The sequence below is a fragment of the Thermobia domestica genome, chromosome 9, assembly GCF_964235325.1.
Source record: "Thermobia domestica chromosome 9, izTheDome1.hap1.1, whole genome shotgun sequence".
In the NCBI taxonomy this organism is placed as follows: domain Eukaryota; kingdom Metazoa; phylum Arthropoda; class Insecta; order Zygentoma; family Lepismatidae; genus Thermobia; species Thermobia domestica.
In genome coordinates, this window is record NC_137462.1 from 114,038,261 (window position 1) to 114,059,633 (window position 21,373).

Sequence of the window (21,373 nt, forward strand, 5' to 3'; positions counted from 1 at the left end):
AGATATTCCCCGTGGAAGAATTATCAAGAAAAGAAAAGTAGCACGAGAAGAGAATCCCTGATAGGATCGAAATTATATACAAAGAATAAATATTATTTCGAGATACAAGATCAGTACACATGGTATTTTAATATTTTGTTTCATAATTATGCCTTGTGGGCTAAAAGATAATAATAAATAAATAAATAAATAAATAAATAAAAACTAGTGGAAATAAAATATTGGAAGGAAACAGAAAGACCTCAAGAAACTTCGCAGACGATGCTGTTTACAGCACACTTACGTTCATCTGAGATCGAAACAAGACTCTCCACCGAAGATGAGAGCACCGAGCTTTCTTTAATATTTTAAAATTGTGTTCTATGAAGAAAGACTTTCACAAACGAAATTAACGTTCTAAGCAAACCTACAATAGCAGAAAACACCCTGATGAGCAGTTCTTGATTAAGTTATCGTACCGTACCTATCAATAACAAAGATGGTTTGAATGCATTGCTGCAAAAAGACGTGAGCACGGTAAATCAAAAATAAAACATCTTTTTGATCAATGAACTCATTTTGACTATTGTCGAGCACGGAAAAGTGTAAACATTCTTACACTTACATACCTTAGCGAGCGATGAAGAATTAAGAAGTAACTAAAGGACTCACCAAAATCCATATCGCTATCATCATCATCATCGTCGTCCTCTTCATCTTTATCCTTATCTTCATCTTCTGGAGGTGCACTGTCCTCGTACGTATACGCTATAGCTGCTTTCTTCTCGGCTAACTTCTTCTTTTCCTCTTCTTTAGTTTTATTTATTGGGCCAAACTGCTCCTCCAAATAAATCTGATGTAAAAATTTCTCCTCAGACACTAAACGAAAAAAAAAATTATTACTCCAACTTTCACTTAAATAATTTTTAACTTAATTACTTTTGAACTCTCATTTTGACTAATGAAATATATAATGTCTAGATAAGTACTTATTTCGGCGTAATAGTACTGGCTTCTATTATAACGGTTAATATTTTTGATATCAGCTAAGCTGAATAATAATATTCATAATACAAAACAATGTAGAAAATAACTTAGCACTCTTTGGGCAATTAATTTTATGAAAACAAAAGGCTTAGTACTCAGCGCAAAACCAAATATCAGTTAAACTAAGAATTACATTCGGAAATTCCTATTTTCATCATCAGCTTACAAGTTCGAAAAAGAAAATTTAAAAATGAGTAAGAAACATGGATGGATTAAAAAAAAAAAAAAAAAAAGTTAAAAGGAATAAAAAAAATATGAAAAAGCCACTTCTTGTCACAAGAAAGTTGTGAAGTTCCCCACTTCACTGACTTTTGTTCACTGTTCTTGTTCAGTGTTTTAGTGTTTCTTTCCAGCCGGCGAAAATCCGTGCTAAAAGATCACTCCAAATTATATTTATTTTATCTTTGTCTAAATTAAGTGCAGGTCTCTCTCTATAAATACAGTAGCCATTTTTTTTTTTTTTTTTAAATTCTGTGTTCTGTAATTGTTTTTGTTTTCTCCAACAAACGTGAATTAACAATACAGTGGTTCTTTCCTCTGAGATGTGCTACTAATCCGGACAATTGCTGTGGATTACGGCACTTTGATGTACGAATGTGTTCGGCTATTCTCGTTTAGATTTTCTTCTTCGTTTGGCTTATGTATGTCTTGTTGCATTGACACTGAAGAACAAGATGCAACACTGAACCAATGCACTGTTTGGGGTCAGTGAAATATGCTTTGAAACTTGTTACATATTTCACAATAGATGTAGGAGGAACCCCTGAAATCTTATTATGCTTCTTCATATCTTTTATGCTTCCTTGCAGAAATGCGTGGAAGGCCAATCCATTTGTCCATCCTAACCTTGTTGATGGCGAGGGCTGGCAATTTCCTGTTGTACCTACTTGTATCATTTTACTAATAAAGATTTTTGAAAACCATTTTCTTGTCCAGTTTTTATTTGAATTTTCTGGTTAAGATCAACAGGGAAGTCTGAGTAAAAGGACTCTCCTAAAGAAAGTTTTCCAAATGTTCAATATTTTAAGCCATGAGTGTGACGATTTGTAATATACTTAGTGCCAGCAGAAGGTTTGCGATTCACCTTTAATTTTTTTTAAATTTTGAGCATCACTGAAGATGTGATGATTGACAAGCTTGAGGCACGGAGCGTCATTAAGTTCCTCCATCTTCAGGGAAAATCAGCAAAGCAGATCCATGAAGAGATGAAGGAAGTCTGGCGATGAAAGCCATTCCTATGAAATGGTATCCAAGTGGAAACGGCAATTCCAGACTGAACATATGACCACCGCGGACGCCTCTAAATCTGGAAGACCATCTTCCACTGATCATGCCGAGAAAGTTGAGATCATAATGGAACAAAGGAGGATAACCATTGAAAATCATACGTGCGCAATAGGTATGAGTTATGGGTCTGCCTAGAATACCACTCACACCAGCTGCATCTTCAGAAAATGTCCGTACGATGGGTGCCACAACTGCATCTTTGCAGGAGAGAAATTGCGACAACGCTGCATCGCTATGAGGAGAATGAAGAGAACTTTTTTTCGGCAGACCAGTGACAATGGATGAAAGTGGGGTTTATCTTTATGACCCAGAAACAAAGGAAATAAGTAAACAATAGAAACACCTCTCCTCCCCCTCCCAAAAAAGGCCCGAGTTCAGAAGTCTGCAGCCAAGGAGATGCTTTCCGTTTTCGGGGATTGTGAAGGGGTCATCATGACAGACTACCTCCAAAAGGGTAAATTATTACTACTGCCTATTATTCCCATCTCCTGACAACGCTACACGAGAAAATGAAGAAACGTCGTAAATTGGTTACAAAAGGAATGCCGCTGTTGGCAGACAATGTACCAGCTCATTCCACCCATGCAACCATGATGAAGGCAGTGGAATTAGGATACGAAATATTGCCTCACATGCCATACTCACCGGACCCAGCACCAAGTGACTTTCTCTTCCCAGAGATGAAGTGCACATTCAGAGGACACCATTTTGACAGTAGAGATGGCATCATTTCTGAGGCTGCATTGTGGTTTCGAAGCCAAACTGCAGACTTTTACAGAACTGGCTTACGAAAAGTGAAGAACCGCTGGCAAAAACGTGTCGCTACGCATGATGACTACGTAAAGGACTAATACCATCACGGTATCAGAGTTCTCCAGAGTGGATTTCTTCTAAATGATTGCACGAACTTTTTGATACTCCTCGTACTGTGTCATCAAGTAAGTGAACAAAAGGCTACAAGTGTGCATAAGCTTCTTTTTAACTTAATATAATTTCTTACATCCCTTAATCCTTTCGGACCCAGGTGGCCAAAGTGGCACACAAGGGTGTGTCACTTTTTTAATCCACTCCTAAGGGGACACTAATTAAGATATATATATATATATATATATATATATATATATATATATATATATATATATATATATATATAGATATAGATATAGATATATATATATAGATAGATAGATAGATAGATAGATAGATAGATAGATAGAGAGAGAGAGAGAGAGAGAGAGAGAGAGATATAACGGGTGTTGCAAAATAAGTGTTACACCTCTTGGGAGGTGACTCCTACCACTGAGACAAGAAAAAAAGTTGTCTTGAACTTTCGGCTATCGGATATAGTTTCAGATCTACAAGGTACCGAAAGCGTGGGAAAATGACTTTCGGATGTCAATAGTTCGGAAACTATCCAACGTAAAGAGGGCGGGTAAAAAATTCACTGAAGAAGTCATACCTGCTGTATTGGATTTTGCATGTTTCACAATCCTACCATGCACGCGCAAGGGATTCCCCAAAGAAACATAGGGAGTCCCGGATAATCTGCCAAATGAAAATTGGTCTAAATGGATATGAATTGATAGGGTTTCTACCAGGTAACAATAATTCGTTTGTATTAAGTCGATATCTGGAACAAATACAAAATGGCGGAAAACTTCATGCCCATTGTGTGTAGTTGCATAATCGCCAGGTACGGATGCTGGCCAACAGTAAGGTTCTGAGTATTAAGTGTAGCGAATTTGTACTCAAATGCTTTAGAAAGACATCTGGAGTGTCGGTAGAGCACAACAGATGAAGTAGGGTGATTCACATGTGTGGAAACACGTAATGAAAAATGCCCAGAAATGCACTCATACTAAGTAAACGTGAGTTCAAAGCATCGGAAATGTAAGAATTAGCGTCAAGAACATGGAAGCCTTAGCAATTCACCAACAATATTTCCTTAAACCGATGCAATATGATGTGCACTGTTGCATACCAATAAGGATGCAGCAACTGAGGTCAAGTTGAAATTGTGCAACGGGACTCACTAAGAAACTGGGTAAACTAAATGAATGTCTCTAGTGGGATCGCATGATCGATATTGAAATGTGGCCAATGGGTGTGGGTTGATGTCGACATGTAGCTAATGGAAAAATGTCAACATGTGCAACTACTGCTTGGACACCGTCCCACGTGTGAAAAATAGGAAAATAACTACTCGGGACTTGAATCTGAGGCTGTGGGCTCGCAGTATGATTGGAAACCGCGACCACGCGAGCGAAAGCGAGCGCTCTAGCCCTGAGGCTCAGGGGAGCTTCACTTTCTCTGTATTCATTTGTTTGAGGACTACTCACTTTGTTTAGCAAGCGCTCTTGTACAGCCTCCAGACACGCTTGTGTGTTTCATTTTGTTACTCCTATTGCACACTTGTAAACAATCAGAGTTTTAAAACGTTTCTAATGTTGTTTTATTTTCCATATGTATTATGTTCCATCTGTAGTGTTACATATGCCGAATTGGTTCATTTTCGTCTTTGTCTTGGCATGTGCACTGTATGTAAGATACAAATTTCTGGAGGTATTTTCCTATATTTCGAGTACGTCATATGTCCTAGAAGACGTGGGACATAATACAAGTTTGTTATTTTCACGCTCTATAAGAATTTGAACCATGGATTAAGAGATTTCTTTTCATATGTGTCGACCGTGGGACAATATCCCAAAGAGAGACATTGATACAATATTGTTCTAGTTACGTTCTACCAAAAAGTGCACCAGATGTAATAGCACAATGTACAACGTTATTTTCCTATTTTCGCATGTGAGACGGTGTCCCAGCAGTAGTAGGACATGTTGACATTTGTCCATTAGCTACATATCGATATCAACACACATATTAGCCACATTTCAATATCAATCATGCGATTCCACTAGAGACATTCATTTAATTTACACAGTTTCTTAGTGAGTCCCCTTGCACAATTTCAACTTGACCTCAGTTGTTGCATTCTTATTGGTATGCAACAGTGCACATCATATTGCATCGGTTTAAGGGAATATTGTTGGTGAATTGCAAATGTTCTTGACGCTAATCCTTACATTTCCGATGCTTTGAACTCAAGTTTACTTAGTATGAGTGCATTTCTGGGCATTTTTCATTACGTGTTTCCACACATGTGAATCACCCTACTTCATCTGCTGTGCTCTACCGACACTCCAGATGTCTTTCTAAAGCATTTGAGTACAAATTCCCTACACTTAATACTCAGAACTTCACTGTTGGCCAGCATCCGTACCTGGCGATTATGCAACCATACACAACGGGCATGAAGTTTTCCGCCATTTTGTATTTGTTCCAGATATCGACTTAATACAAACGAATTATTGTTACCTGGTAGAAACCCTATCAATTCATATCCATTTAGACCAATTTTCATTTGGCAGATTATCCGGGACTCCCTATGTTTCTTTGGGGAATCCCTTGTGCGTGCATGGTAGGATTGTGAAATAATGCAAAACTCAATACAGCAGGTATGACTCCTTCAGTGAATTTTTTACCCGCCCTCTTTACGTTGGATAGTTTCCGAACTATTTGCGTCCGAAAGTCATTTTCCCACGCTTTCGGTACCTTGTAGATCTGAAACTATGTCCGATAGCCGAAAGTTCAAGAGAACTTTTTTTCTTGTCTCAGTGGTAGGAGTCACCTCCCAAGAGTTGTAACACTTATTTTGCAACACCCGATATATATATATATATATATATATATATATATATATATATATATATATAGATAGATAGATAGATAGATAGATAGATAGATAGATAGATATAGATATTTTGGCCAAATATGGTTGGATCATATTTATCATATTAATTTTTTTTTCTTCTGGGTGTCAAATTTCCTTCTCAAATTTCAGCCCGAAGTCAAAAATTAAAGAATTTTCTTTTTTTCCCCCTCTTGCTTCTTTCATTGTAGAGAGACTTCCTTAAGGCTTGTCGGTAGATACCTCGGATAGATACCTAATTATTATCAATTGGAGCGGCCCATGCGCAGTGTTGCCAACTAGGTAAATTGAAATTTCCCTAAATTTGGGCACAAAAAAAATTCGAAAATTTCGAAATACGTCCGAGCGCAAGTCAACTTACGTCAGTCGAACATCGACCCTTACTGAACAAAAGCGGATACAGACCGTTACAATGGGATAATTAAGGGGCGTACGAAATATTCGTACTTAGGTTCTAACCCTTGATTTTTCTAGTTTTTCCCTACTTTTCGTAATCCATTTTTTGTAATTAGAATGTTTGTTTCTTAAATATCGCTATGATACTTGTAGGATGTATTAGTTTATTTTAAGATAATTTGCGTCTGTCTGGGAGCAGTGTTGTCAGATTCAGAAAATTTCCGATTTTAGGGGGAAATTTTGGAAACTTTTTTTTTTCCTCTTATTATTTCCCTTTTGTTGGCTACATTCGAACAAACTACCACTGTCTGAAAGTCTCGTCCTTAGCCTACAGAACGCACCATAAAATGTTTTAGTAGGATAATTACGGGAAGTACATTTGAAGTTTATACAGTGAAACCTCTACTAACGGACACCTCTATAAAGCGGACACCTCTATAACGGACATATTTTGTAATCCCCAAACACTGTAATAGGAAAAAACATATTGGCAAACCTCTCTAAAACGGACACACTCTCTAATACAGACACGGACAGTCTTTCTTGTCTTTTGTACGTATTATTTACCTCCGTATTACGGACACTTTCTCTAGAAACAAGTTGAAAGTGCAGTAAAAATACACTTTCAGTAATTCATACGTATGTCACCAAGGAAGAACATGTGGGTATCACAACATTGTGCCTATTCAAATGGCTATTCAGCAACCCAGAGGAGGGGTCTCTGTTTCACAACAGCCTTATATCCTTTGCTTGCATTCCACTCCTACCCAACCTGCTTCAGAAAAAAAAAAAAAAAATGATTGACAGTTGCCCACTGTTTGGAATGACATATCATTCTACTGTCCCGCTGGATCTGTAACCAAACATAAGACAAGTTTGGTATTTTTGACCACGGGTACGCATATTGACTTTTTTAAAAAAAAAATCATTGCTGGACTGCAATTAACTCACAAATTAAAGCAACACACCGAAAACGTAGTAAGTAGCGATAAGTGTATAATGCAGAGAACTATAACATCTTATTCCCATGTTGTGCCTCGAATTGGATGGCGCAAGATAATGCAGGTACAGTAACATTTTGGTAATCTTTATAAATACGTGATTCATGCAAAAATATTTTCTTCTAATTGCATATCACCTTGTTTATTAATTTACGTAAGAAAATATTGAAACCTCTCTAAGGCGGACACCTCTCTATAGCGGACAATTTTTGATTCCCCACGGCTGTCCGCTTTAGAGAGGTTTCACTGTAATAAGTTTTCTGTAAACGATAAGAAACGTGAATTTTTGAGGTAGAATGAGATTTTTTTTTTTTAATTTCATGCTTATTTTGTTATCACCATGATACTTGTAGGACATATTAGTGGGGTACCAAGGTTTATTTTCAGATATACTGCGTCTGTCTGGTGGCAGTGTTTCCAGCCAATAAAAATTAATTCTCGACTTTAGATGAAAAAATTCGGAAAATTTCCCTTTCTCCTCTCTATTATTTCCCTCTTGCTGGCTGCATTGGAATTTAGGTACCATTATCTGAAAGCTCTTGTCTTTGGCCTACAGAATGTAGCATAAAAATTTTCAATAGGATTATTCGGGAAGCTGTAGCCCCGGCATATCTGTTGATTTTTGCTTCTGAGGGTAAAAAGTGTCAAAATTTCATGTGTATGATGACAGAGAATTTTTCTTTCTCTCTTTGTATGGTAGCCAGCGGCTTCAGGTTTTCACTGTACCTTGTCAACACACACACACACACACACACACAAAGGTGATTTGAACCCATGTAGCATCAGTGGTGCAACCTACCAAAAAAATCTTTAAATTCGGTTAGGGAATATTTGTAAATTTTCACCTTTACATTTCCCTCCCATCGGCAACACTGCAATGTAACTTACACCAAAAAATAGCCAATCCCTCTTCTAAAAAACAAGACCTTAACCATATCAATCGAGTAAATAGTTTTTGAGTAATAAGTCACTAAATGTAGGAAAACGACAAAAATGACCTGGGTCCGAAAGGGTTAATACCCTTTTCACTCCAAAGATGCTAACAGGAATTAGTGTAAATAATAGTACTTTGGAGGAATTCAGAAAACTTTTTTAGGTAATTGGAGGCATATTAAGGTATCTATTAATAATTCAACTAACATTGTTTCAAAATTTCAAGTGATTTTTTTTTTTTTTAAATTAACACATACCTCCAAGGAAATCATTCTGGACCAGTATTCGGTATCTTTCATAATTTGATTGTCTTTCTTCCCATTCTTCTTCTTCCGATAGCTGAACTTCTCCCTTGGAACTGTGCTCCGGAATATGATCTAGATGTGCTCGAACATCAAACCTATCAATGAGATTATCCTGATGGCCCTGCCATGGCATCCTGCAAGATATAAAAGAAGTCAGTATTAGTTAGTTGTTACTGTCTTGCTGTACTACTTGTGTAACAGCGATACAATAACCAAATTCTGAATAAGTACTTAAATATACAGTAAAAAATACTGGTAGCAGTGCAAAGAACGTAAGACACAGAGGGACTTCGGTTTTTATCTGAATTTAAGCTCTGAATACCATCAGAATATTTTCTGAGTATTTCAGAAGAATTCAGTTCATTCATTATCAATGCATATCAACAACCTCACTAGTTCAGCATGTTACTGTTCGTTAAATTTTTAATAATCAATAATAATATCTGTGTCATATGGGGGAAATATTTTTGATCCTATTGTCAACAACCACTTACATATATATATATATATATATATTTAAATGAAACATGAAATTTATCTTAAAACTTTAGGAACAATTCGCAAGAAAATGATTAAATTTATTTGAAAACAAAAATACAGAGCTCCTTCGTAGCTATATCGTTAATGTACACTCCTTCTGCATGAAAGACCCAGGTTCAATTCCCACGTCAAGATGTAGGTCAGCACCTCACATAACATCGGTCCTGAAAGGGACATTAAACTCCAAGTACCTACCATCAAATTAATAATACATACAGAATGAATTTCCAATTACACTCAGTTATGACTGTACGAAACATATGCCTCGTAACTCGAAGCTTACTTGTAAGTTCCTGATTATTTAGATACCTACGTGTTTTCTTATGTGATATTTCGGAGTAAAAGCAATCATCACCCACGGGCGCATTATTTCATTTAACATGTCACCCTATTTTATCAGGCGTAACCTGAAGTTCGAATACAAATTTAAAAGCAAGCAATGCGGAAACTCGAAAAAATCTATTCGAATTGACTGAATTGATAATTGATATCAATTGATAGTTGATAATTAATTCGATATCAGTACATGTTCTGTAGCCTGTGTGACTTTTGGCTACCCAACTATCTTTGCTCAGAACTGAATTGGCAACTATAATTACATTTGAGAATTGTACTTACATATTAGCTGGACTATCTCCAGCTAAAGCAACTGAAGGATCAAGATGGATTTTGCATGGCCTTCCATGTAGCTGCAAAAACTGAGTAGGATCCGCTTTCTGAAAGTACAAGCAAAAATAAGAGAAAAAGAACTACTACATACATAATCACTTGAATAAATTAAAATATTCTGTAGAGTACTCACGTCAATTTACACGAAAAGATGACATTAATACATTTTGTAGAAAACTGTTACAATTAGGAATATGTAATATTAAGATTTCTCCCCCCTTTCTATCTTAACTGGTTCTAATTTTAAAGATCTTTACAATTCCAATCAGTTCTCACCTTAAACAACTTCTGAAACCTCATATACAAGCGTATTTATGGAACAAAAAAAAAACTGTGAAAAATTAGGGTTGGCTGGTTTAAACAAACAAAACAAAAAAACGAAAAATACTTTAAATCCTATGAACTTAATGGTGCCACATATCAAACTATCTGCATTAGTTTTTTTTTTTTTTTTTTTTTTTTTTTTTTTTTTTTTTTTTTTTTTTCACCTTTTAATCAAGCCGTTCCATGTTCAATTCTCAGTCGAACCACAATCCTCCTTTCAAGTGTAAACCAAGTAGCGGTTCAAATGTCACTTTAAGAGAAGATCTTGATAACCTCGATATTACATAAAGATGTTAAGCCTAAACATACGAAACAGGGTTGGCAAAAACCATGGTTTTTATTAAAAAAAACAAAAAAAAAACGGTTTTTTTGTTTAAACCAGTTTTTTTTCTTTTTTTTTTTTACCAGGTTTTTATGGTTTAAATGATTTGCTCTATATATTCATATCATATATGGACAGAGATAAGTTTGTTTCGCCTTGATGTTATTATGCAACAACCGGATTATGCTGGAAGGGGTCACATAAGCTTAAAACGGAATAAAAACTGCTTCTCGAGTTACATCCGAGAGAAATTGTCCTCCATTTGAACTCGGAACCAGGACTAATTGGCCACAAATGCGATACGTCTGCCGACTCACTCACGAAGGAATCCTGATTAAAAAGAAAGAAAAAAAAAACGTTGTCCTGATCTTTACATACTTCTTAATATAACTGTCAAGAGTCATTTCAGAAGGACAAAAAGATAAACAGTTGCACAAGTGAAACCAATACACAGAATTACATATGAACAATTTCACAGCACTACGGAGTACAGAAGAACTAATTTAGTTCAAATTAGTTAACAACGACTTTTATTGGTCCAAATTAAAGAAAGAAATACACCGACTTAATCTGCATATCAATAAGAAAACTGAATAAAGATACGAATTATTTGAGTCCACTTTGGCTCAGACTCATTTATACATAAATAGATACCAAAGATACTTATTTCACTAAATGCCTCTCGTGGGGTCTTATGACCCTCCCCCCTCCCCCCCCCCACACACAAAAAGTACGGCATTTTCGATGTATTTTATCAATAGTAAACATTGAAACGAAACAATATTTAGAATTTTTCTTCGATTGGAATTGCATAACAATAATAACAACTACAAAAAAAATCACAAAATAAACATTTATAAACTTGTAAAAAAAAAGTTGCTTTTGTAGTATAATCTTTTTGAGTAATGAATGGGGAGTTTAGGTCTGAATATAATACGAATAATATACGGGAGTGAAACGTGATAACCCACAAATGTGTGTTCATCAAGATTTTACAAACACTTACACTTTTACGAACATTTTTTTGCTTTTTGGTTTAAACCAGCCAACCCTGATACGAAACGAAACAAACTTGTATATTTCTGCTTGCCTACATGCTTGTTGTTTTATAAAAAGACAAAGTTGCTTAAATATATTAATAGAAATTAGCAAAATGTATCGACTGCCTACGTAGCTTTTAACATTAGTTTGGATTGGACTTTATTTTAATTTTATAGAATGATATCTACATACTAAATTTGTAATTTAATACCTCAATTTTACCGTACGTTGACCTTAGAATTTTACATGTAAAGCAATAACGAGATTTGTTTTGCATTTGGAGGACAATTGTTTGGATTCCGCTTTAAGCTTATGAGGCCCCTATTAGCATAACCCCGTTGTTGCCTAGTAACACCAAGGCGAAAGAAACTTATTTCTGTCAATATATAATATAAATACATACAGTAAATTATTTAAACCAAAAAACCGGCTTTTTTTGTTGTTTTTTTTTTCGAAAAAAAAAACATGGTTTTTGCCAACCCTGTACAAAGTTTAGATCACTGAAAGCATGAAAAACTAGTGAAACATTTATATGAACACGCTAATACATAACTCGTACTCGTAAGCAAAAAGAATATAAACAATTATCATAACATTTGTAACTTACGCACCAAAACACTGTAATTGTGAAAAATGCATGGTTTCCATCCTTTAATATCCTTTATGCTAAATATATGTTTAATGAAAAATTATTAAGAAATATGGAGATGTAAAATAATATTTATTTGAACTGCTAAATATGTTCGTCTAAAAGAGGATTTGAACAAACATTACTAACTTTCGAAAAAAAAAAAAAAATAGAAGTCTAATTCAGTCTAATTTTACTATCACGACCAAGAACCATGTCCTAAATCTTTGTGCCCCACTGGGAATCGAATTCAGTTAGCCACTTGGCCACCAGTATCCCTTCGAGGCCACATAGCCTGGATGTGTTTTCTATACGTACGATCCCGGGTTTGATCCGTACTGTAGATGCTTACATGCCTCGGATACAAAACCGAGTAGTGGTTTGGTAAGTATTTGAAGCAACCATTCCGTAAAACCCTGGTACTGGAAACGGAGTTTCAAATTAAATCAATTATTTGTTCGTAAAAGGATCCTCATCGAAAATGGTATTCACGTCAAAGTACTATATCTCTAGTTGCTCGAGTATATATTTTCTCATGGTTGCATATTATGGATGAAATCTCCTATTTACGCATACGGTCTTAAAGTCACAGAACATGAACTTAATAAGAGTATGCCTCTTTAGACTCCCAGTAATTCAGGCAAGCGACGATACACAACAATCAATTGGTTGCCGCATGGATTGTATACTTCTAGTTTCCCACAGACACTACAAAGGGTTTGAATAGGGAGAGAATGTGAGCAAATCATGGGAAAAAAATCAGTGGAGTGTTTCTGAAGTCACCTCCTGTGCTACCAACTGAATGGTATAAAGTCACATTATTTTGTTGAAATATTTGTCATTTTCACGGTGTGATACAATCATGAATAAGTTCAGTGATCTGAGATAATGTCCACGAATTGCAAATCTTCAGCAGGCGCTCCAAACGGGAGAGGCAATCAATATTGAGCAGTTGAACACAGCACAGACTATTGCAGAGCTACACCCAATTCACACGATAACTTGTAATACAAAATATTCATATTCCATGAAATCTAAGTTATACGGACAGTTCCATGAAATTCATGCATGTAATCTATCTAACGCGTCTATTTGCGTGGAGCATCTGAAACCTTTATTCATCCATACTCGATACCCAAAATTACTATTTCATTGTCCAATTCAGATGTAAGAAGATCCACTGCCGTTGACTTCGGCGATGTGTCAGCACAAAGACTGCTATCTCTTTAGAGTGCAGTAGACGATACACAAATACTTTCGAAACGAGTAAACCACTCTTAAACTGGCTGTGGCTTCATTTCCAGTACTGAAGATAACGTTCACGGCAGCAAACGTGAGATCCATTTATTAAATACCCGTGAACGTTCTATTTGCCGTTATATTAAATCTATAACGAAAATCCACTCTCTACACTATAGACTTTCGTAAACTGAAAGTTCGCACAACCTCCAATACTGAATTATCCTTGTTTCCCATATTGACTACCGTACCTCATTATGACGTGCAACCAGTCACCGAATTGTTATCGATTCAAAATCATCCTCCATCGGTTTCAAACGCATCGGTTATGAAACCTATTTCCACTGCTATTACGTTTGCTGTACAGCATACTAGAACACCAAAACAAATTACCACAGAAATACAGTCACTACACTGGTATTTCTTTATTTATATATATATATTTCACCGGATATATATATATATATATATATATATATATATATATATATATATATATATATATATATCCGGTGAAATAGTTGGAACCCAATGATTTGCATATCAGATCTGGAATATCGAAAATGAACCTTTTTTTTAAAAAAAAAAAATCTTTTTTGTTCCGCATAATTTGAATCACGTTTTCTGTTGTGATTAATAATTTACCTTTGCCCCTCCTTGTATATGAAAATTAAATGAAAAGTTTATCAAAGCTAAGTCGTAATATATCATGGTGGTCTTACGGAAAAGCAAATTGTCACCAAACTAATTTTCAAATTCAATCTACTATATATGGTACTTCTGAACTTTTAATACATAATTGATAGGAGGCAGAAAGGATGCACTTGTTTCAATTGTCTTATGGATAATGGACCAGCAACATGGTCAGATCTCCGTGTTTTATTCCACTCTACCTGCATAACCTCTTAATAACTCGAGGAACTGTACAATATATAATACTGATTTACTTTGTACTGTTATAATACTGATTAACTTTGTATCTTTTAATCTTATATAAAACCTTACTTACAATTTTCTCATAATATTCTCTTCTTCTTTCTGCCCTTTTCTTGTAATCCACCATCATTCCACGAATCTTTCTTTCCTGCTTCCTCGCCTCGTGCCACATGTTGCCACATTTATTTTTTATACCCTTACTGAAAAATAATACAAATACACAATGTAGTAACGTACTACAAACGAATAATGAATCCATAATAAATAAATAAATAAATAAATAAAAAACTTCAGTCTCTACACTATTTAAAAAGTGATAGTATAGATCAACCTTGTTTATTAAGTCTTCAAGAGTTTTTCTGACCGATTTCACTGTGAACTTTCTCAACAGATGAAGTAACTTAATGAAGATCAAATCACTTTAAGAAAACATCTTGTTCTTTAGATGCAAGGGTTCTAAAATTGAAAGTTAAACAAATTACCTCTTGATATTTTTTAGTGATTGAGTTTTTTAAAAAAGACGCTTCTTGAACAACTGTATCATTTTGACCGATTCTTGTTTCTTTTCGCAGGAATTTCAAACGTCAAGAATTTAGGGAAAATATCAATGATTGCAAATACTGCGAAAATGCATGTCTTAAGAAGTGATTTCAATCTCACTATGAAGTTTCTAAAATTTTCTTAAGGTAGTCTTTGCCTGTAACCGATATGAACAAACAAAAACGCAGTAAATAAAATAGATCCACATAATCATTTTTTAAATAGTATTTAAAATGTGTCAATTACTTTCTTTTAAATAAATATTCAATGTCCACAATTTTTCTATTCGCTTCACGATCTTTTGCTTGGTTTCAAGAATAACGTAATAAAGCTACCAAGAATCTCGGTAGTTTCAGGAAGTTGAGGAAATATTTTGATAAGACTAAATCACAACTGCAAAGCACACAATAGCCTCCGTTAAAGAAGAAATGAGAGTTTACTGCTTTAATCTACCTAGCTCACCACGCTTTCTTTATCCACTGGAATAATTATTTTCAATCATCATTACAATTTTTAAAACGTTTAACGTCCCGCGACATTCTCCGAGGCTCACGGAAACTGGTGATGATAATGATAGAATGAAGAAAGTGTAAGGAAACGGGAAAACCTTGAGAAAACCAACGCAAACGATTCTTACATTTTTTTAAGATAGTAGCATATTGGAAGGTCATTACTGAGATACGATAATAAAATGCATAGAAGTGTTACCGATGTTGCTGGGAAAAGCTTATTTATTATCTTTAAGTTATATGTACTCCCAGAGTGGTTTAGGAGGATATACGATGTCCACGGTAGTGACAGAGGATGTGATTCTGATCAAAAAGTTCCTATACTGTGTGTCTATCCCTTATGATTTTCGTGAGAGCGTGAATTGGTCAATTTAATCTCTTTGCACAACTGAAAATCGATTCCATTCACTAAAATATGTAACAGACTGTAGTTGTTGTTGTAGGGATATAATTCATACAAATGACAATGGGACGGTACATTACAGTCGTGTCGCTAGGGGCAGAGGAATTGAATATTTGTAAACTTTCCGTACAAAATACCCTACTTTTTATATTATTTACTGATAATGTGTGACAACACTGTCACCGACGCAGACGAAAAGTCCATGCAAAGGTATTGTTTCGTGTTAGCATAATCGGAAATTGTTATGTTGTTCAATAGTAACTGAGATACATTTTCTTTTCTTTTTTCTTTTTTTAATGACTTTGGACTGAACTGCTTTGTTTTCCTGTTAATGCAAAGCTATTTGAATATTCAAACACAAACAGGAGGTATTTCTTATCTTTTTTTCAAATGTTCATTACACGATGGTCAAGTCAGACACATATGAACTCATTAAAAAAACTTTCATTTTGATTGTGATTCTCGAACTTTGCGCATAAAAATGTTGTTTGAAGCACATGTGTAGACACCCCCCATTATGGCTGACCATAAAACAGCATCTATTTTTTTCAACATGAAACAGTACATAATAGTTCGACTTTGTGATCAGCAACAGAACGAAAAAGCTACGACAGAAAATAAAAATGACACATGAAAGTGTATTATAGTACAATTACGTGAGACAATCTATTCTTTTCCTTTTCAAAATTATAACGTTTTGTATATATATTACTGTTTGTTGTACACCTCCTTTTTTTTAACAATGAAATATCATTCAATTATAAATTCGCAGCTCACCTAAGCTCATCGGCATATAAAGGAATACATGCACATACAGCGAAGATAACGTTTATATAATTTGATTTACTGTTTATATAAACTGTTACACTCTGACTGACTGCATGTATCTAACAAATCGTATAGACCACTGTCTACTTCAGCTGTGCATGGATCATGATTTAACAAATTTAGTAAATCACTACATTATACGGTTTCTACTTTGTATGTGATATTGACATCAGTTCTTTCATAGCGAGATTATTGTGATGTTACGCTAAGAATTACAAGCATATTCCCATGCTATATTGAAGCATCTAAAACAAAATGTATCAGAAATGTCAATATATTACCAACCCCTAAATTGGTTCCACGAAAAAAAAGGATCACTTGAATATTTAATCGACCCCAAGCAACCTAAACTTCTGATTACATTTACAATATATAGTATATGGCAAAAGTTTTGAGTAGACCCTTGTAACTTTGGAACAATTGAAGTGAAGGGTTCATATTTTGCATGAAGATAATGCAGGTAGATTCACATCTGAGATTCAGTAGTACTATGATGGCGGCCATCTTGGATTCAGACCCAAAATTATAAATAGAAATGGGGTCGCGTAACATATCGTTTTGGGGCAGCTTTTCACTACAAACATACATCTGCCTTTATTTTCCACTTATCCCTGATCATGTAATAATTAGTACCTTTGGAATATAAATATACATGTGGGTCATTTTCTGTAACGATACCGGAATGCTTTAGTGTCGAAAGTTTTAAGGTGTGGGTACCCCAGCTGCAGGTAGCATAGGGAAGGTTGACAGACTAGCGATATTTGTAACTTTTAATGGCAAAGGAGAATCATCCCTAAAATATCATCATCTATTAGAGAAGCACAAGCTATAACTGTTTACGAAGCAGTGGAAAAATAGGACACAGAACACAAAATACAAACATTATGCTTCGATGCAACTGCAGGCAACACCGGCAGAATAAATGGCGCTTGTACAAACCTTGAGAAGAAGTTTGATCGTGATTTACTGTGCGACACCACATATTCAAAGTAGTTTTCACACAGTAATGGATGGATACTGCTTCTAGTACAAGTTCCAGGCCAGATGTGCTTTTGTTTGAAAGGTTTACGCAATCCTGGTCGCCCATCGACAAAACAATTAGCGAACTGGGATAAATGATGTTACAGAAGATGTCCGTGTCAGTATGCTGGAATTTATACAACAGATACACCATAAACACCATAGAGATGGATATGTTTCTCTATGGTGTTTCTGATGTATTTGTTGTTGATCTATGAGATGGCTATGATCTTCCTACGCGGCACTCTTCCGCAAGGAGTTTCAATTCGCATTTCTGGAGCTGTGAGCCATACTCGGTGGATGGCAAAGGCTTTATATACGGATTTCAAGATCAATTTGAATTGACGACAAAAGAGAAGAATTGAATAAAGTGACTATACACTTCCCCTGTCCGAATCTATTCACAAGCTTGGTTATTCGCATTCTTTGATTATGAAGTACTGCAACACGTGACGGAAAAAATGGTTTCTAGTATAACGTGGAGTACGGAAGAATATGATGTACAAAACCAAGTAAAGCGATACCCTATAAATAGTGCAGATGTCAACAGTTTTAAAGAAAAAGAATTCTCGGACTTCGTTTCCACAGATTCAGAGACATGTTTCTCAAAATTTTCTATGGATACAAATTTTCTAAAAACATTGGAAAGAAGATGCCAACTTTCAACGGGATTTGAGGTATTGAAAGACATTATGTTGGTGAACGATGTGGCAGAGAGAAGGATGACACTGATACAAGAATATGGGAACATTCTAACCATAGACGAGAAAGAAAAACAATACATACTACAGATCGTCAGTGAACATAGGAAAAAAGAATTCAGGTGCTACAAAAATTGGTTTAATCAGGCAGTAGAATTTGGGTAGTTATTCACAGTCTTTTAGTTTTTATTATTATTATTGTCATTTTAAACCATCATAAAAATAACTATGTATTTTTACATACTTCATGTAAATAATTTCAGCATATGTTGGTGTGCATTGGGACGGAATGTACTATTATATAATAACATATATAACTGCTTTCTTGTTCCTTTAATGTACTTCTTTTTAAATACTTCTGTAAACTATGAGAAAAGGCAATACTGAAGGATATTAAATTGTTATTATAAAGATAATAACTATTACATGATCAGAGATAAGTTGAAAATAAAGACAGATATGTGTTTGTGGTGAAAAGCTACCCCAAAACAATATGTCACACGACCTCATTTCTATTTAAAATTTTGGATCTGAATCAAGATGGCAGACTCCAAGATGGGCGCCATCATGGTACTACACAATTTTAGGAGTGGGTCTATCTGCACTATCTTTATCCAAAATATGATCCCTTACCCTTCAGCCGTTTCAAAGTTACAAGGGTCTATTCCAAACTTTTAGTTGCTTGTTTAGTTTAGGTTGCTTGGGGGTCGGTTAAAAATTCTTCAATTGAGCCAATTTTTTTCATGGGTTAATTTGGTCCGACATGGAACCAATTTAGGAATTGGGAGAAAAGAAATTCGAAAAAAAAATCTCCATATAATTAAGGATCACCATTTTATATATATATTATTTCACAACTGCTTTACATTGCTGTATGAGTTTTCTAGTGCTATATATTGAAAATATATTTCACATTTGGCGTAATGTATCTAAATTTTACATATCCAAATTATGTGTTGATTTTTAGAAATATTTTTCGTCTTCTTTCACTTTTTATAGGTATTAGAGAACAGAACAAAACATAGATATCCAAAATATAATATGCATATTTAGAAACGCACGTGAATTATCGTTTCAAAAACAACTACAAAAAAAGCAACACAGAAATAAGCTCATGATTACTTAATTCGAAAATGACCACATTTCAAAGGAAACAAATTAAGATAACACATTATATTCGCATAGCAAATTGGTTTGACACTGGAACAATATTTACAACTTTTTTTTTTTTTTTTTGACAGAATTTGTTCGGATAAAGCTTGTCCATAACAACCATACCACATCTAATGTACAGTAGTGGTAAATAGTGCGGTGCTAACGATTTTCAAAAACATCCACCATTAACTTGAATTTATTTTCGTGATCTCATAACAACGTTCTTTTATATGCTTAGCAGCGACCATAATGCGTACTAGTATTTCATCATGGGTATTTACTTTTGTACTGTACACATCATTCTTCATCAAACCGTACAAACTAAAGTCCACACAGGATCATTAGCTCATGCAGGTCCAATAATGGTACCCTCACGATCAATCAAGTTGTTTTGAACGTTTATAAAGACGGTACTTCAGAAATCTAGTGGGAGCCCAATCGTGCTCTAAATACATACACCCTCCATTCCAAAAGAAACCGAACTTTTGAAAACAAATAGTACCACTAGTGCCATCTGTTGTAATATTTTACCGGTAGATGGCGTAGTCCCTCATTGACAACTGTTATAAATGTCATGACATGTGGATGCACGGCAACAAAGTTATTGCGTTTCAACTGTCAGTGTGTTGTGTACATCGGTCGGAAAATGAGTTTCAAACAACGAGCTGCAATTGAGTTTTGTGTTAAACTGGGTAAAACTTTTAGTGAAACGCACCAAATGCTACAAAATGCATATGGTGATGAGTGTCTATCCCGTACGCAAGTTTACGAGTGGTTCAGGCGATTCAAATCGGGTAGAGAGGCGCTGGATGATGACGAAAGATCAGGCCGTCCCAGAACCGGATTATCGGAAGAAAACATCGAAAAAGTGCGTGAATTCATCAAACATAACAAAAAATCGTCGGTGAAAGTTATTGAAATGGAATTAGGCATTCCTCAAACAACCGCATACCGCATTTTGACCGAAGTTTTGGGCCTTAAGAAGGTTAATTCGCGGTTTGTACCACACAAACTCACCGAAGACCAAAAAGTTGATCGAATTGCGCATTGCAAAGACATCGTTAAAAGTGCTCGGCAGGATCGAAACTTCTTGAAATCGATTGTAACTGGTAACGAGACGTGGTGTTTTGAATATGAGCCCGAACCAAAGCGGCAAAGTGCTGAATGGAGAGCGCCGGATGAAGGAACACCCAAAAAAAAGTCGCTTGGTGAAGTCAAAAATTAAGGTGATGCTGATTTGTTATTACGATTCAAAAGGAATTATCCACAAAGAATTTGTTCAGCCCGGCCAGACAGTCACTGGAGAGTTTTACTTGGGCGTCATGAAGCGTTTGCTGGCAAGAATTCGTCGTATTCGGCCCGAATATCGCGAAATCGGCAGTTGGACTCTTTTGGATGATAATGCACCATCACATCGTTCGCGACTTGTAACTGAATATTTGGTCAAAAATCACATTATTCGGTTGCATCATCCGCCCTATTCACCAGATCTCGCTCCGTGCGATTTCTATCTGTTCCTTAAACTGCATTTGGCGATGAAAGGAAAGTGGCACGCATCGATTGATGCCATTGAGAAGGCGACGACCGCCGTCCTAAAGACCATTCCAATAAAGGACATGGAGAAGTCGTTTGACAACTTGTTGGAGCGTGCAAATATGTGTATCGATGCAGAAGGGGAATACATTGATTAATAAAAATGATTTGTTCCAAAATGTACATTGCTTTTTTGTTTTTTTTAAAACGTTCGGTTTGTTTTGGAATGGAGGGTGTACTTATCAGAGTAATCAAGTGTAGATAACCA

General features: G+C 35.4%; 1 protein-coding gene across 3 annotated transcripts in view; it reads right to left on the minus strand.

Annotated features, from left to right (window-relative positions):
• Nucleotides 1–21,373, minus strand: part of LOC145694941 (uncharacterized) — a 90,799-nt gene that overhangs the window by 57,172 nt on the left and 12,254 nt on the right. For all 3 annotated transcript variants that reach the window (XM_081771725.1, XM_081771726.1, XM_081771724.1), the window contains exons 2-5: nt 14,490–14,616; nt 9,876–9,973; nt 8,670–8,851; nt 652–858 (exon numbers count right to left, since the gene is read on the minus strand). In XM_081771725.1, coding sequence (XP_081627851.1) covers nt 652–858; nt 8,670–8,851; nt 9,876–9,973; nt 14,490–14,588 — 586 coding nt within the window. In that variant the 5' untranslated portion in view covers nt 14,589–14,616. The remainder of the gene's footprint in view (nt 1–651; nt 859–8,669; nt 8,852–9,875; nt 9,974–14,489; nt 14,617–21,373) is intronic.